Here is a 17,857-nt window from a genome sequence, read left to right as displayed (position 1 = left end):
GACCTGGGTGCTGCGTGACGGAGTGAGCTCCCGTCTTCAGTCCCAGCTTCTGCCAACCTAGCAGTTCGAAAGCAAGAAATTGCAAGTAGATAAATAGGTACCGCTTCAGCGGGAAAGGTAACAGCATTCCGTGCACCTCAGTGTTCAGTCATGCCGGCCACATGACCATGGAAGCGTCTTCGGACAGCACTGGCTCTTCGGCTTAGAAATGGAGATGAGCACCACACCCTAGAGTTGGACATGACTGGTTGGGGACACCTTTACCTTTTACCTTTTTAGCTTTACAAAAGACCTGTTCCTGCAGGAGATGAAAACTGGTAGAACTGGTTTGTTGACACTGAAACAAAATCTTTCTCTTGGTGCTTGGAAATAAACTCCTGGAAACCCTCAAGGTGGTGGTCTTGTGCTGTTTGAGGGCATGTTGCATCCCTCTGTTTTCCTTTCTCATGAAATCTCAGGTTTCTTTGGTCGAAGTCCAACATGCTAACCACTGCTCTGTACTTGGCCAGCTCACTATTCTGTGACTCTCAGCTGATCCTAATAAATAGAGCATTATGCTATATACTGCTGCTCTTTGGTGTGTGCGTGCGCAGTTGTGTGTACAGATCTGTGTGTACAGATATGGACTCTCCTTGGGGGCATGGCTATGGGGACTGTCATAATGAGCGCCTGCACTTTAAAATGTGCCACTACGCCACTGCTCCTTGTATGTCCCAGTGGATAGTGTGGGATTGGTATTACATGGAATTGATGCTGCAGGTGGCTTTAGTAACATATTGCCACTTCGTTCTCATAGGAAGCAATGTCCAAAGATGCCAAAGGGATCATCCAACTGCAAAAGAAGAAGATTCCACTGGATGAAATGATGCGCGAGACACAGAACTATATCGAGAAGATCCGGTTCTTAGTGGATGAGGTAATTCCTCCAGCTTGCTTTCTGGAGCTGCTGGAGCCTCTTTGGCAAAACCTGCCCCTGTGCCCCAAATGCTCCTCTCTTGTTTATAAAGGAGTGCCAGACAAGCTACATCTGGAATATCCTTTGCCATGAATTCCTAAGGATGGAGATTGGACTTCTACTTGGGGGATAACATTACTGCAACAGAGGATAGACTGGAAATACATTATTTTCAAGTAGGAAATGTTGCAGTGTGGAGTGGACTGCTCCTCTCCAGGGTTCCAGACATTCCATTCCCACCCTTTCCCCATTTTCAGTTCTTTCCCCCAAACAGCTTGTTAGTGCTCTGTGATCACTGAACATGCTCAGTCCTCATTGCGCTGTTTTAGGGGTGGAGGGTTCCTGAATATTTTGGTACTTCTGCAAACCTCTGGGTTTCCCCAAGCCTACTGATATCTCTCCCCTGTGAGTGGGTGGTGTTTTTTTGGCTGCGTAAGTAATGACACAGCTTGAGCATCAGAAATGGTGGGAATGATCAGTTGTAGCAAGGGAATGAAGAAATCCATTTGGGGGGGTGAGGTGGAGTTCAACAAGTTTTCCTAGGTTTGCCCCCACCCCCCGACTTTGTTTTGGTTCCTGTTGCTGTGCTCAGCTCAATCTGTACCAGGTCAGGGCAGGTCACGGATTTTCTGGGCATTTTTTCCCTGCAGGTTCCACTATTTGCACAAAATTCTGAGCAATTTGCACAAATTTGTCTGTAAGTCATGCAAACACAGCTGTAATTTGCACAAATTGCTCAGAAATGTGTGCAAATTGCTCAGAGATGTGTGCAAATTGCAGAACCTGCAAAAAAAAAAAATGCCACCCAACGTTCCCAGAGTTTGGCGAAAAGCCCACAGTTCAACTTGCAAATACTAATCAAGTCATATATGCCGCGGAACTCCCTCGAGTCAAAGAAGAACTGGCTTTCCCAGTGACGGACATCCCTAGTTGTAGCTAGTATTTCTTGAGATGGGTTTAATTATTATTTTAAACCAGTAAATTTCTTTGAGTACCTATGGCAGAAAAGTGATTCATAAATATGAAAAATAAAGACTACATAAATAGTAGTAAAAAAAACTAAAATGCATCTTCATTAAATATGTTGTGTTTTAAGACTGCAGTCCTTTGCACTCAGGAAATCAGTGGAACTTACTTCTGAGTAACCATTCATAGGATTGAGTTGCATGGCAAAGATGATCAGGATCTAGTTGACAAGGAAGAGATAAACTTCTGTCTGGGCTGTACCACACTGCAGAGTTCAGGTTAGGACTCACATTAGAAGAGGAGCAGAATCATGTGTGTCCATTCTCCACATGGTCATGACAATATCTGACAGAGCTCTTATATATACAGCTATTTGTGTACGCATCTGTTTTCACATGATTTGGAATTCTGTTTTTTCAGGGTTCTCAGCTGGATGGAGAAAGCTTTCCTCACATATACTTGCACTTAATGAACACGTGCAGGTTGGGCAGACAAGATCCTGTTCTACCCCACCCCCCAATGAATTCATTTTATGTCTGAATAGTCTTTAGTTTTACCCTGAGTTGAATATGTACGAATCTGGTAGAAAACCTATGGTGACATGCCCTAAATGTGGGCTGAATAATTTCTGTCACTTTCAAACTATGCCTGTGTTTTATTTCTCTCATAAAAGCCTAACAGTTCCCACAAAAGTGCTGAGCTCTTGTTCCTTGACTCATGCATTCACAAAATCAAAAAATGCTGATTTCCTAAGGAAACACACCTTTCGCTTAAAGCACATGTCTGTCTTTTTCCAGCCTCAGCATACAGTGCCTGATGTGTTCATCTGGATGCTCAGCAACAACAAAAGAGTTGCATATGCAAGAATCCCAGCCAAAGACTTGCTGTATTCCCCTGTGAACAAGCAGAGAGGCAAACACTGTGGGAAAATTAAAACCCACTTCTTGAAAGTAAGTCTGAGAAACGTATAGTAATTTTAAGTAGCACATCATTGTTACTGGTGTTCCATTTAGACTGTCAGAAGACTGTATGCTAGAACACCCCCCCTTCCCCCCCCTCTTTTGCTTAAGTTTGTGTGGGGAACCTACAGCCTTTGAACTAATTTCATGAGGGCTGTCAGACAGAGGGAGAGATGTGGTGGCAGAGAGAGAGAGAGAGAGGCAGGCAGGCAGGCAGGCAGGGAGGCTGGGAAAGAGAGAGAAAGAGAGTTGGGGTAGCAGAGAGAGAGCGCGAGGGAGGGAGGGAGGGAGGGAGGGAGGAAAAAGAGCCAAAGAGAGAGAAAGAGAGATGGGGTGATGCACACATGCACACACAGAGGGAGGGAGGGAGGGAAAGAGAGCCAGAGAGAGAGAGAGAGAGAGAGAGAGAGAGAGAGAGAGATGGTCACACACAGAGAGAGAGAGAGGTGGGGTGGGACAGAAAGATAGGAGGAAGGCGAGACAGAGAAATAGAGCCAAACCTCCACCCAGCATTGGATCCGGCTCCACTCACCACCAGCTGCACCATCTGTGAGTTAGCAGCCCTTCATAGGAAAAAGGTTCCCCATGCCTGTTTTAAAGAATTCAGCTCTGAATCAGCATGGGGTTTCTTTCCTCCTGTATAAGTTCAAGGTCATTGACAAAATGAGGAATGGAAATGCCTAAGCATCTCTAATCTGATGCCATCCAGATGTTTTGGGGGGTTCTATTGGCTTTTAAAAACAGGGTTAAAATACTGCATTTTGCATAATTTAAGCCAAATCATCATACTTGTAGTGGTGGAAGGACAGAGTTCTAAGGGATTAGTCAGGGTCAGCACCAAAGGCAAGGTCAGTAGGCAGCTCAAACACAGGGAGTTCCAAAGAAGAGCACGGTTATCATCAGGGAGCTGGGGATTAGACATTGTTCCAGGCACACTCCATGCCTAGAATGGAAGGCAGAGACTTCAGAGCCCCATCCAGGGCAGAGCTGCAGGTCATGAGTGCCACCTCAGGAATGGTCTACTCACAAGTAGGGATGTTGGAGAAATCCACAGTGGACGCAAACAAGTTCAGATTTCTATGAATCTGACCCATGGATTCTGCAGCGGACCTGCTTTTCCCGAGTTGCACAGATTCTGCGGACTTGCAGACCTCTGGAATTTTACACAAAAATGCATCAAATTAAAAAAAACACCAGCCAAAAATGTGCATTTTCCCCATAGGCTAAAGCATGAAAATGCACATTTGGGGGGAATTTGTGCATGGGGGGATTTGCACATTTTCACAAGTGCAACTTTGTGCAAATGTGAATTTGCACAAATCTGGGAAATTGGAAAAAATCCAATTCCACCTATGAGCAGAACAAAAGGCCCTTGACAATCCATGAAACGCAGATGGAACAGGTTTTACAAAATCCATACATCACTACTCACCAGCAGAGCCTTGCTCATGAGTATAGCTTTACTCATGAGTAGCCCTTCTTCCTCAGGTGCACATCAGCCCCAGACAGTATGGCCAGTGGTCAGGAATGCTGGGAGTTGTATCAGGCGCTCACCATGACAGTCTCCATAGCCACACCCCCGAGGACAGTTAAAAAAAAAATGCGGGCAGCTGTGCTGACTAATATCAGTAAACCAGATCTAGGAGTTTTCACCTGCTAGGAGCAGGTCTTTTGAAAAGTTAATGGGTCTTGATTGTCATTTCAAGAGCAAGCCACCCCAAAGTACTTTGTGTTACAACAGGGATAGCTCACAGCAATACATTGTTGCAGGGAAAATCCACCCCCCCCCCCACTACTGTGAGAATTGCTGCTAAGCCCAGAGGGTACAAGAATTCTGACGGGGGTGACAGATGATGTCAGCATGCCTGCTAGTAAAACAGGTGCTGGCGCTGCGTCCCTGTGAGCCCTGGTTCCACCACACCACTGACTATAAGAACTGTTGCCCATCAACGGTTAGCATCAGGACCGGCAGACACACAGGTCACCTGGTCAGTCTTCTGTGCTATGGTGAGATGTATTGTATTTCTATTTCAATTACAATAATTATTTCCAAATTTGCATCTATGCATATAAATTAGTATATGCGCATTTTATATGCAAATTGCTGCCCTCTTTTGTGGCAATGCCTTTCCTCTTTTTTGGAAGCTCGTAGGAGGCCACCGTAGTTGCACCTGCATTATACAGAACAGACCCACCCTACCTCCTCCTTCACTGTCTGATGGTGCAAGACAGTGGCATCCCTCCTGCCTCAGCCACCACTTGGTGGGAGTTGAGAATAATGCTGCCACTAAGGATGTACAGATTTTGTAGAATCTGTTCCATCTGTGTTTTGTGGATTGCCAGGTAGCTTTCATTCTGTTGTCTGCTCATTAACAGAACCTGTTTTTTTTTTCAAATTTCCCCAAATTTGTGAAAATTTGCATTTGTGCAAATTTGCATTTGTGCTAAGTCATACTTGCGAAAATGCGCAAATCTCTACAAAATGCACAAACTTCTGAAAATGTGCATTTTCATGCTTTAGCCTGGGGGGGGGGGGCAATGCACTTCAGCTACGTTTTTTTTTTAATTTTATGTATTTTTCTATGACTAAAGTCATAGAAAGTAAAAAAAAGTTAAAAACAAAACAAAAAACAGTCCACAAATCCGTGGAATCCATGTGACTTGGGAGAAGCCAGTCCACTGCTGAATCCATGGGTCAGATTCATAGAAATCCAAGTCATTTGATTCCGTTGTGGATTTCTCTGGCATCCCTAGCAGTGAACAAGATGCATTATCTTTTGAACTAGTTCCACTGAACTTTCTGAAAGCAGAGTCTTCTTAGCTCAACTCTGCTGCTGTATTCTGCCTTTTCATTGTTGAGGATTCAGAGGAATTTTTTTTAAAGACTGTAGGCAGGAGCAGACTTTCTAGTCCCAATGGGGCAACTGGGTAAACATTTATAAGATATTTACTTTAAGGACGAGGTGCTGGGATTCCTTATTTAATACTTGCTCATAAAAAGTCTCTTCCAAGTTCTATAAAATGTTCCTGTTTAATTAAGCCGAACAATTGAAGGAGCAGCTGTTGAAAATTCCAAATGAAAGAGCTATTATAATTTTTTTCTTCAATGAAATATCTACCTGTTAATCAGGATAACTCTCAGAGGCACTTCCAAGGCAAACCTATCAAGAGCCCATGTCAGATAACTCTCTTGACATAATGTTTGCTGTTTGATTAAAGTACAAGTAGAAAAGATCTCACTTACCAGACATGTTTAGTCACACTGGCGGACTAAAAACAAGTCCAGTTAAGCAAACACTTATTGTTCTGGTTTTATTTCTTCCTTCCTGAAATGATGGGGAGAGAGGGAGTTATCTAATCTTACACACAGTTTGAGGAGGAAACAGTCAGAGGCTCTTAAAAAGTTTTGCTCGTTGTTTTAATTGTTTAATCCAGTTATTTTCTATTGTCCTTGTAAAGTAAATTAACAATTGCTTGTATGGTTGTTATTGTTGTTTAAGTAAATAGCAGGCATGGGAGCTCTGGTCCAAATCAATAACCTCATTGGTGTGCTAGGAGCAGTTTTAATCCTTTGTAGTCAGTACAGTGCAGCTCTTGTTTTCTTGCATCCACATCACTGCTTCCAATTTGTGGACTTCAGCACCAGGGCTGGCCCAAGACATTTTGCTGCCTGAGGCAAAGGACAAGATGGCGCCCTCCCACTCCACGCACATAAGCCAACAGGACTGGCAGCTGAATCTTACTTCAACCCTGGCAACAGGACTGGGTCCTCCACTACATCTGAGGGCAGTAGGCTGGTTTAAGGGATGCAGGACAGGCTGCTTTGAATAAAGCAGTTGCCTTATTCTGCCTAATAGTAGGGCTGGCCCTGTTCAGTTCTTTCATAACCCCAGATTTTCTTGGATAATTGGGACCAAGGCTTGATTTGACTTGGGAAGGGTTTTAACAACAAGAGGAATTAGATCCCCCATTTGCTCTTTAAGGACATGTACACAGCCTAGCTTGGACTGACAAAAGAAGAGGAGGAAAGGAGTAGGTTGATCCCCCCTCCCCTCTGATTTGAGGTCAGTAGCTGAAGAAAAGCCCCACTCGTACAGAAGGATCCATAGTTGAAAGTGGTCTCCTGTCTGTTCATGGCTGGCATAGCCTGTACAGTCTTTCCAGTCTTAGAATGGGAGTTCATCATGTTAAACGTTATAGCTGGCTGCTGGTCATTCCTTTGACAGGCAGATTGATTGTTGTTAGTAGGACAGTTTGGTTGCTTGAAGTTTCTTTAATGGGAGCTAATGTTTGGGAAACAGTGGGCAATCTGTGCGTTTGCATGGGAAAGCCATCTGAGCTTGACTTGCCCCTCTCCAAGCGAAGGGAAAGAGACAGATATTGTGTGTGTGTGTTGTATTTCGTGTGCGTGTGTGTGTGTGTTGGGGATGTGTGTGTTGGGTGTAAACAGCAGTTTGGGAGTTTTAAGGACAAAAATATGTACTATTCATTTATGTTCTGAGGATATAAATGAATACATAGTTCTTCATCCACCCCACTCTCACTCCCATTTTATCCTTGCAACAAACCTGTGAAGCAGGTTAGGCTGAGAGATAATAACTGGCCCATGGTCACCCAGTGAGCTTCATGGCTGAATGGGGATTCAGGGAACGTATGTCACTTTGAGATCCCTGGAGGTTGGGAGTGGATACAAATATGTGAAATAAATTCCCATTCTGTGTCACTGCACACTTTGTCCAGACTTTTAAAAAATGTCTAGTAGTGTCTCTCTTAAGCTGACCCATTGGTTACTTCCATTCTTCAGTTGCCAGGAAAACGGCCTCCAGGCTGGAATGTCCACGGAAAAGTCGACACGTACCTGTGGCTTGGCTCGGCCAAATACACCCACACTATTTTGGACAACTTACCCACTGGATATGAAACAGAAACACCTTTGGCAGCAAGTGCAGGGCACCACACCGCTCCTCCCCCTGTCAGTCTGGTCTACAAAAGTAAGTCATAGTTTAAACTTAGAGGAAGGGATGCAAACTAGTAAGGGATCCATATAGCATGATTACATTTTGTTCTTAAGAAGTGGTGTTTAGTTTTGGGTTTTTTTAATCGTATATTTGAGTTCACATATAACTGTTTCAACTTCCAGTGAGGTCATTCCTTTTAGCGGCCCTTCATGCATTACTGTAGTGGCGTAGGAGCTAATTCCCTATAGCTTCTTCCCACACCGCTGTGTTAACATTTGGAAGCCTGGAACCACATGTCTGGTGCCAATTGTGCAGGTCCTCCTCCATTAATTGTCTGTAGTTAAGGGAGGGAGTGTAGTGGTTGGGTGGGAAGGATCCAAGCAATTGGCTCCACCCAGGTAGTTCTGGGTTTCCAAGCATTACCACAGCAGTAGATTAAGAAGCCAGTGGGGACCCACAGGGGTGGATTAAGAAGCCAGTGGGGCCCCACAGGGGTGGATTAAGAAGCCAGTGGGGTCCCACAGGGGTGGGTTAAGAAGCCAGTGGGGACCCACAGGGGTGGGTTAAGAAGCCAGTGGGGACCCACAGGGGTGGATTAAGAAGCCAGTGGGGACCCACAGGGGTGGATTAAGAAGCCAGTGGGGACCCACAGGGGTGGATTAAGAAGCCACTGGCTTCTGCACCACTGTTGTAATGAAGGAAAGGGGAACTTAATAAATAGAGAGACTATATTGCTGTTGTCATTTCAGAAATATTGAGGGTTTCTTTGTTGTACATATTAGACATCCTCTCCTCTCCTTGCCTTAACCCCACTGTCAAGACCTGATCTCGCAACCAATTTATTGAGAGGCAGATGTGGGGATGATGCCTAATGTGGTGGCTTCCATCTATTTTCAGTGCACACCAAACAGTCCTATGCACCATGTGTTGAATTTGGATTCTGGCAACTCACTCATGTTTAGGATAGTTTGAAGTGGTGTGTCCAAAGATTGCCATGACCACATGGCAACTGGGAGACCTGGTTGTTCAGCATGTGTTGGGGCTCAAGAGTGGCTGCAACTCAAGTCTCCTGTGAGACAAAAACAGGAGTTTTAAAGCACTGCAGTTTTATACACACATATTTAGGAGGATGTCCCACTGAAATCAGTGGGACTTACTGTTGAATAAACATGTATAAGATCAGTTTGGAAGTGTGTATTACTTCAATGTCACTATGTGAACATGGTCTATGATGATAATCAGAAATGGTTATCATTTCTGGCTCTTCCCTTGTGTTTTTGCATTCATTTGGGTCATCAAAAAAACCATGGAACTAGAAGATATATTTGCTTTCTGATGCTCACAGCACAGGCTGTTCGACACTGCAACAGACTGTCTTGGAAGATGGTGGTCTCTCCTTTCTTAGAAGTTTTTAAGCAGAGGCTGGATGGTCACCTATCAGGGATGCTGTAGCAGTAGATTTCCTGCTCCAGCAGGGGGCTGACTAGATGACCTTTGAGGTCATTCCAACTCTCTGACTCTATCCCACTTCCTGTATTGAGGCAGGATGGACCACTTTGATTCCCCCAAAGTGATACTGTACTTCTCTCCACTGCGTTTACACAGCCAAGAATGTCTTCCAGCTGAGAGCTCACATGTATCAGGCCAGGGGGCTTATTGCAGCCGACAGCAGTGGACTTTCGGATCCTTTTGCCAAAGTGACATTTGTTTCTCACTGCCAGACCACAAAGGTAAAGGAGGAAGGGTTGCTGTTTTTGTGCAGGGATTGAGGGGTGTTTCAAAGTCGATGGAGTGCACCCCACAGACTCAAACAGACTCTGCCTTCCAACCCCCCCCCCTAAGTTTTATTTAAACAAAGGCTTTTCCACAGAGCTCTCTCAGGCCATGGCCTCTCTCTCCTCAGGCCAGAGGCAGTGCGTGTTGCCTCAAATCACCTCCTGCTTCCTCCCAGGAAGCATAGCCCACTCAGGCCAAATCCAGCAGCTCTTTCCCATTGTTACAGCATGGGGAGACAAGAAGCTGAAATGCCTTTGGGCCACATCAGCAAATAACTATTTTCCACCACCAAGAAAATCTACTGGCATGTGCTGAGTATCTCTGAGAGGGACACCATGGATGGAAGCACTGCCCCTGCCCCTTGCAATACAAGAACTTAAGGAGAGCTCTGCTGGATCAGGCCAGGGGTACATCTAGTCCAGCACTCTGTTCACACAGTGGCCAACCAGCTGCCCATGGGAAACCCCCAAGCAGGATATGAGTGCAACAGCACCCTCCCACCCATGTTCCCCAGTGACTGGTGTACATAGGAATCCTGCCTCTGATACTGGAGGTAGCATATAGCCATCAGGGCCAGTAGCCATTGACAGCCTCATCCTCCATGAATTTGTCCAATATGTAAGCCCGTCTCTAACGCACAGTCCACCCTTTGTAATGAATGATGGACATTTTTCTGGTAGCAGAAACAATATTGCAAAGCCATTTTGAGAATGAAGAAGGTTAAGGGCTGGAAAGTAATTTTGGACAATGAAGCAGTATGTTAATTGATTGAGAATGGCCATTCTACCTCCACTGAAAACCATAGACATTTCATTGTTTCACTGTCTGCCCATAAAGAGTGCAGACATATTGTATCCCTCTTTTGGTACTTTTGCTGTTTTATTCATGCACTACTTTCCCCTCTTCAGATCATTCAACAGACTTTGTCTCCTACCTGGAATCAGATGCTGCTGTTTAATAATATTCTGCTTCACGGAGATGGGAAAGAAATTGCCGAATTCCCCCCAGTGATTGTTGTAGAGCTCTATGATGATGATGCCGTGGTAAAGCTGACTTCCCACTTTTTATTTATTCTTTAATTAAGCGATGTGCCTGATCTCGTCTGATCTCGGAAGCTAAGTAGGGTCAGCCCTGGTTAGTACTTGGATGGGAGACCACCTGGGAATCAGGCTTCCGGCACTGAGCGGGGGGGTTGGACTCAGTGGTCTTGTAGGCTCCTTCCAACCCTGTGATTCTATCTTTTAAAAAAAATCTAAAACCCTGCTGGGACTCTACATTGTATTTGGCCAAATAGCAAATGATATTGAACACTGAAAAATACTGATGCTGAAAAAATCTCTTAACTGTGCATGCACTGTGCACTGTGCACTGTGCATGCACACTCTTAACTGTGCATGCACATTTTTAATCCTTTTGAATAGAGTACAGTGAGCACCCAGTGTAAAATTGTGTGTGTTTCATATAATTCATTCCGCTTCTACCCAAGATGGGGAAGCAGCTAAGCAAAGCACCGATGCATTGTCTGTTCACTAGGAGTGACAACTTTTGATTTTATAAGTTTGGGGCTCCTGACTAGGATGATGAGGGCAGAAGTAGAACAGTCAAGCTGGTCAGAGGGCAGAGCCCAGGGGAGCCTGGCAGGTTGAAACAGAGTCAGATTGGAACTTAGAGTAGTATCCAATGTTATTCCTACTTAGAGTAGCCTCACCAAAATGAATGGGACTTAAGTTACTACCCTTGGTGTTTATGAGGTGGAGCCAGGGCAAAACCAGTTGGGCTATGGGTTGAGCCTAGAGTCTTGCAGAATTGGAAGTGTCACTGGTGAGAATGGGCAAAATCTAGATTCCAGTAAGTCTCTTGACAGACGTTATATTCAGTGGAGGCTGGTGAATCTGCTCTGGGCAGTGAATCTGCTCTGGGTTTCAGTCAGAACTCTAAAGGAGCTATCCAGGGTGCTGAACATAATTTGGGGATTGGTTCTTTAGAGTTCTGAATGATTCTGACTGAAACCCAGACAGGATTCACCATCCCATGACATCAGAGCCACCACCCTCCCGTGATTACGTTGCTTTACTGGGAAGACCAGTAAAATACACTGGCTTGTTAGCAGCTCTGACCTTGACTAATGGAAGTCCTGTTCATTCCCACTGTGGCTTTTATCAGCAAGTACTGTCCACACACACATTTTTATCTCTGTGCCCATAGGGGGTGGGGATGTGCTTGGCATACGAGCTACATCTGCAGAAATTCCCCCTTCTATTAAACTGTTGCCACTTTAAAGGTGCAAGAGCCCTGTCCCATTCTGATCTGGCCACCCTAATAATGCTGTGTCACTAATTAACCCTTCCATATGTCCCAAACTCTTGATAATCACAATAATTTTGGATGTGGTTAAATAATTTTAGACTCTGGACTTAAAGGTCTCATGGCGGGGGGACTCTTTGGTGTATTATGTTACTTAACTTCAAAAAATGTTACTAAACTACAAGCTGGGCCTGTAGAACATGCAGATAAGTGATGTTATGCTGTGTGTGTGTTTTAAACATCTAGGGCAAATCTGAATATATTGGCTCAACCATGGCTGCCCCTGTAACAACACTGGCTGGCGAGAAATATGAGCCACCTAAACTTAGTTACCATCCAGTCTACTGTGGAAATCTCTCTGGAGGAGATCTTCTTGCTGCATTTGAGCTTCTGCAGGTGAGCTTAGAATAATTTCCTTATCTGTGTTTTTATTGGTGCATGCATGGAGGAGATGCAAGTATTTCAAGGGGATGCAAGTATAGTAATACTTGCACCTTGAAGCCGCTGCCTCCAGTTGTAATACTTGCTTAACAGAACAGACATTATTAGAGAACAGCAAGTTAAACCAACAGCAGAGGCCTCCAGCATAGATCTGCTCTTCACAGGAACTTTCCTGGGACAAAATAATAAGATGACAAGACAGAACAACAAGACAAGACAGAGACCTTAGCTAAGCACTAAGGACATGGAACAGCACCATCTAGTGGTTGGAGGTGTTGCTTCTGTAATCACTGCACTATTCCTCTATGTGCCTCCTCTTCCCAAAATATTCTGCTGCTGCTCCTTTGTGTATGTCTGCACCCGAAGCAGCAAATGGGTCTGCTTACTCATGAGGAAATCTACTGATGTGGAGGCCTCTAACCTGGCATTTGAATCCTTCCCAAAACCAGCAGTTCTGCTGTTTTTGTAAAGGATGAGTACATTTCCACATATGTAGTCCTTTAAAATAGAAGAAGTGCAAAGCATCTCTTAGGGCACAATCCTATGCATGTTTAGACAGAGAAAAGGCCCAGAATGCCCTAGCCAGCCATACTGGCTGGGCATGCTGAGAGTTGTAGGCCTTCTCTCTGTCTAAACATGCATAGGATGGCACTTAGTTGTGAAACTGACGAGGCCAGAAACTGCTTAGGGTGTGATCTAGTCAATCTCACTATTGAGATGGGGGTGGAGAGGCTCTTCTCTCAGTACAACCAACATCAGAGGGACGCAAGAAGGGGTCTTCTCAGTGGCCACTACCAGCCTCTGGAATTCCCTGCCGAGAAAGGTTAGGTTGGCCCCTAGTCTGTTGTCCTGCTGCCAGCAGGCAAAGCCATTTCTATTCAGGCAAGCCTGCTGAAGAGGATTTTAATTGGTTGGGTGCTGTTTATTTCTTTTAATGCTGTGTTTTTAACTGTGTTTTTAATTTATTTGTTTTTATATTATGTTTTAATTAAGACTTTGTTTTTAACCCGGGTATTGTATTGTTAGCTGCCTTGAGCACCATTTTGGGGTGGGAAGATGGGAAATAAAATAAATAAGGGAGCAATCCTATGGCCACTAGACTCCTAACCTCACAAGGGGGGGTGTCTGCATGAGTGCTCAAAGTAGGCCCTCCCTTGATGAGCTTGTGTCCTGTGGGGAATATGGGAAGAGGCAGTCCCGCAGGTTCACTCTTTACAAATTAATTGGGATGCTTAGAAAACTTGATCTTTGCCAATTCCGGTACAAGCTGCCTGACCTGCATCTCCTGGACTAATATGCAGATCAGAATGTAGTCATCCACTGCATTTTGTACTTCCAATTCTGTTCTCAACTCAAAAACGATATCAAATACACTTAAGAACACATATTTTGGGAGGAAATGCAAAGGCAGAGTACTCCTCCGGAGGTTGGGGAGGGGGAGAGTCCCTGGAGAAGGAACTGCCACATCCAAGCCCTGCCAGGCAGGGCCAGCGTCAAGGATAGGCATGGACAGGGAACTGCCAAGGGCTCTTACCGCAGTAGGGGCCCACCGACAAGAACCCCTTGGACTGGGTCCTCCTCTTCACCATCACGACCTGCTTTTTCACTTGCCTCTCACTCTGACCCAGACAAGGGTGGTGGTGGGAAGGAGGAGCAGGAGATGCCGCTGCTCACCGGCTCTCTGCCTTCCAAACAAGCCAGTGGTCACAACGATGAGAAAGGGGAGGGGGAAGAGCAAGAGCAAGCGCAACTGGCGATAATGGCAGTGAGAAGCTAGACTCACTGAGGGAGGGGGCCCATTGAGAGGGTCTTGCCCAAGGGGCTACAGGAACCTGGAGCTGGCACTGCAGTGGCAGACTTGCACCAGCCAAGGCAGAAGCCCCCCCCCCCCACACACACACTTTTCTTTTCTTTTCTTTTCTTTTCTTTTCTTTTCTTTTCACTACACCAGCTCAAGGGCTGGTGTCGTTTCCCCCCGCCCCCTTGAGAGCATGCCAGGGGAATGAAGGGGCTTTGGATTCAAGGTCACCCTCAAGCTGCTTCCAGCACACTGCCTTTTCTCCCTACCACTGGAATCCCAAAGGGCAGAAGTGGTGGATGTTTCCGCTGCTGCAATCAGGCCTCCAGTGGCAGGCCTCCTCCTCCGACTGTGGACCTCTGTCTTCTCCTATGGAGAGGAAGATCCACAATATGCTATGACCCCCAGGATGCCCTCCCAAGGACAATAGGATTGGGTCCTTAGAAATGTATGTTTTGAGAGAAAAGAATTTAAAAATACATATTTAACTGTGTATCAAATGCGAGTTGTGTGAGGTTTTTTTTTTTTTAAGAACAGGTGGGATGGAACAGATTTATAAGTGAATATATGTGCAAAAGTGACAGGGACTGGAAATAGACTGATGCACACATCCCTACAAATTAACAAGAGTCTGCTTTATGAGTTCCCAAAGGTCTGGAAGACCTTTTTTCTATTTTATTTGCAACCACTTTGGGATTCTTCTCAGTAAAGGCTGTTCTATATATAATATGATTTATTGCCTTTTATTGCTATAACTCTAATATATTGAGACAGTTCTTTTGTGTGCTCCAGCAAGGTGTTAAAGACAGTTTCTCTTTTTCTGTACAGCTATAAAAGTTACCATTCACCTTATCGCAATCAATAAAAGAAAACAGATGGCACTCATTTGATAGGAACAAAAAAATGCAGAATTTATATATCCTGAAGAACCCTCTCTGTTCCTTAACCTTTCCAAGAGAAATAATTTAACTTTGTAACTGAAACAAACACTTTTAAAAAACCCTGCATTTTTGGGTAGTAATGATTAGCTTATGACTTCACCAATGGATGGTGTTTATATAATCCAAAGATGTCCTTCTTTTTCTTAATCCCCCCCCCCCCCCGAAACCAATGGAAGGGAAATTGACTGTGCCAGCTTCAGGCTGATATACTGAGGGGCTTGATCTGGGTGTATGTCAGGGAGTGTGTGGGTGGGGGGTGGGGGGGAGTGGTGGATCCAGCCACCCTGAGAATAGGGATGCATGTGAAATTTATTTCAGTTCATTTTTGATCTGGTTTTATCCATTTCACACCTTCTGGACTGAACAAGGACTCAGATACAATCTGCGGTTGAAGTCTGCACATTTCTGAGCTTGCAGTGTGAAATGCAGACCCTAAAAATACCTTTGACAGCACACATAACTTCAAAAAATGTGCATAATAAAGTGTTGTTGTTTTTTTAATGTGCGTGCTTGCGCACACGCGCACACACACACACTTTAATCAACAGGGGAAGAATATGTACATTCAAAGATTAGCACAATTGATATGTACATTTAGAAAAACACACACAAAAATCCGCACACATTTTCTTGTGAAAATAAAAAGATCACAGTCTGATAGACATGAGATGGAACGAGCTTCAAGGTGGGATTTGGAGAACTTTGATGAATTCAAGGTTTGCTTGTATGCACATCCCTGCCCTGGAATGCCCTGTTTGGGCCCCTACTGCTGGTGGGAATGCTGCCAGTCCTCCTGCACCCACAGTGCTTCCCATCGATGTACTGGGGGCCTCCAGGGCAGACGTGCTACAGTACTGGTGGAGCGGCACTTTCACTCCATCCTCAGCCTTCTCAGCCAGCTTTCAGCAGCGATTGGGGTGGGGGTGGGGGTCTCCACCAGCAATTTACTCCGAGCTGGCTGCATGTTGAGGTCATTAGGGAATAGGGATACATCATGGGGTCATTAGTAACTGATGACCATGACGTAATAGTCATTACGTAATGGCTCTCCATTAGTTACGTAATGGCTCTCCATTTATGAAGGCCATTAGTTAGGGATATGTCATCGAAGTCAAAGTTATACATCATCATTGAGGTCATTAGGGAAACGCATGGGGTCATTAGTAACTAATGACCATGACATAATGGTCATTACGAAATGGGTCACCATTAGTTACGTAATGGCTCTCCATTTGTGATGGCCATTATGTTAGGGATGTTATGTTATGTTAGGGATATGTAATTGAGGTTGAAGTTATACATCATTGAGGTCATTAGGGATACGTCGTGGGGTCATTAGTAACTAATGACCATGATGTAATGGTCATTACGTAATGGCTCTCCATTAGTTACGTAATGGCTCTCCATTTGTGATGACCATTAGTTAGGAATATGTCACTGAGGTCGAAGTTACACTGAGGTCATTAGGGATACGTCATAGCCATCCAGCAGCCACCCCAGAGCTTATCAGGGAAAAACTGGATTTCCTGAGACTGCTTAAAGTCCAATTCTTTTCTTTAAGTCAGGTTCTCTGTAGTATATCTCCTGTGTGCCCCAACCCCCGCATTTCCCTTGGATATTCTAACCCTGGCCAGGGGTGTGTCTTGACTCCGGTCAAGAGGTGTTTCCTGTCCCCTGTGTTTCCCAGCACAAACCAGTTAGTGTCTACTCAGAAGTAACTCCCATTGTGCTCAATGACACTTGCGCACATCAGAATTTCCAGAGATCACCCTAAATTGAAATACAGATTTTAAAGCACGGCTTCTCTGGAGCCTGTAAAGTGCTTTACGAAACCTGTGGTTCTCCATGGCTTGGTTTATTGCCTTCGGAAGTAACTAAGTCACATCTCCGTTACTGCACAGCATCGGGTTACAATGGGGGGTGGTTTCCCAGTCCCTGTGTTTGCTGCTCTCTTTCCCAGAACGAATCCATTAGTGTCTCCTCAGAAGTAACTCCCATTGTGCTCAATGAGGCTTACTCCTGAAATGCAGGTGCATCTGGAAAGGGGAAGGGGGGAGAGGGGGGAAGCCTCTCTTATTGGTTGAGCAGCCCCTGCCAGTCAGATGACATTCACTCCAACCCCCACCCGGAAGTATGTTCTGTGAAGCGATTTTTACTGGTGTGGAGCACTTGCTCATGGAGCCCTGCATGGACCAAAGCGCAGCAAAGCCGATTCCTTTACAAAAACAACAACCCAGTACTCCTCCATTCGCTTCTCCTTCCATTGTCATGGAGACATGGTCTAGCATAGAATTGCTTTGTTAGTCTGCTGTTGCTGATGGCTTTTATAAGGCTGTTTTCACTGCCGTTTGCTTGTTTCATCTTATTGTTAGAATTGTTTTATCGAATGTGTTTTATATTTTTATTTGTAATTGCCTTAAGTATGTTTTGCTTTTTATGAAAAAGATGGGGTATAAAAGTTGAAATAAAAAAATAAATGAATAAAAACCCAAATTCTGTAGAACCATTTGGGTTTGGGTGTGTGTGTGTGGGGGGGGGATGAGACTGAGAGCTGTCTTCTAATAATAAGCCATTGAAACCATTGGAGCAGTCAGGAAATTAATTCCTTTTTCTAGGCTGTTAGTTTCAACCATTTGATTTTAGTAATTCAGTAACACACACAGACATGGACTTTCCAGGGATTTTATACTCAATGATTTGCTCTATGTACAGCCAAAAGGCTCGCCAAAGCCTTTGAATTTTGTCATGCTTCCAGAGTT

General features: G+C 44.7%; 1 protein-coding gene across 1 annotated transcript in view; it reads left to right on the top strand.

Annotated features, from left to right (window-relative positions):
• Positions 1 to 17,857, top strand: part of FER1L6 (fer-1 like family member 6) — a 137,413-nt gene that overhangs the window by 70,655 nt on the left and 48,901 nt on the right. The window contains exons 17-22 of the mRNA XM_084848826.1: positions 797 to 916; positions 2,719 to 2,871; positions 7,685 to 7,871; positions 9,444 to 9,568; positions 10,523 to 10,657; positions 12,165 to 12,314. Coding sequence (XP_084704952.1) covers positions 797 to 916; positions 2,719 to 2,871; positions 7,685 to 7,871; positions 9,444 to 9,568; positions 10,523 to 10,657; positions 12,165 to 12,314 — 870 coding nt within the window. The remainder of the gene's footprint in view (positions 1 to 796; positions 917 to 2,718; positions 2,872 to 7,684; positions 7,872 to 9,443; positions 9,569 to 10,522; positions 10,658 to 12,164; positions 12,315 to 17,857) is intronic.

The sequence above is a fragment of the Heloderma suspectum genome, chromosome 4, assembly GCF_057233095.1.
Source record: "Heloderma suspectum isolate Gila_16-S chromosome 4, 16-S_ref, whole genome shotgun sequence".
Classification (NCBI taxonomy): Eukaryota; Metazoa; Chordata; class Lepidosauria; order Squamata; family Helodermatidae; genus Heloderma; species Heloderma suspectum.
Note: the sequence above shows the minus strand (reverse complement) of the source record. Positions and strands in the feature narration are given on the sequence as shown.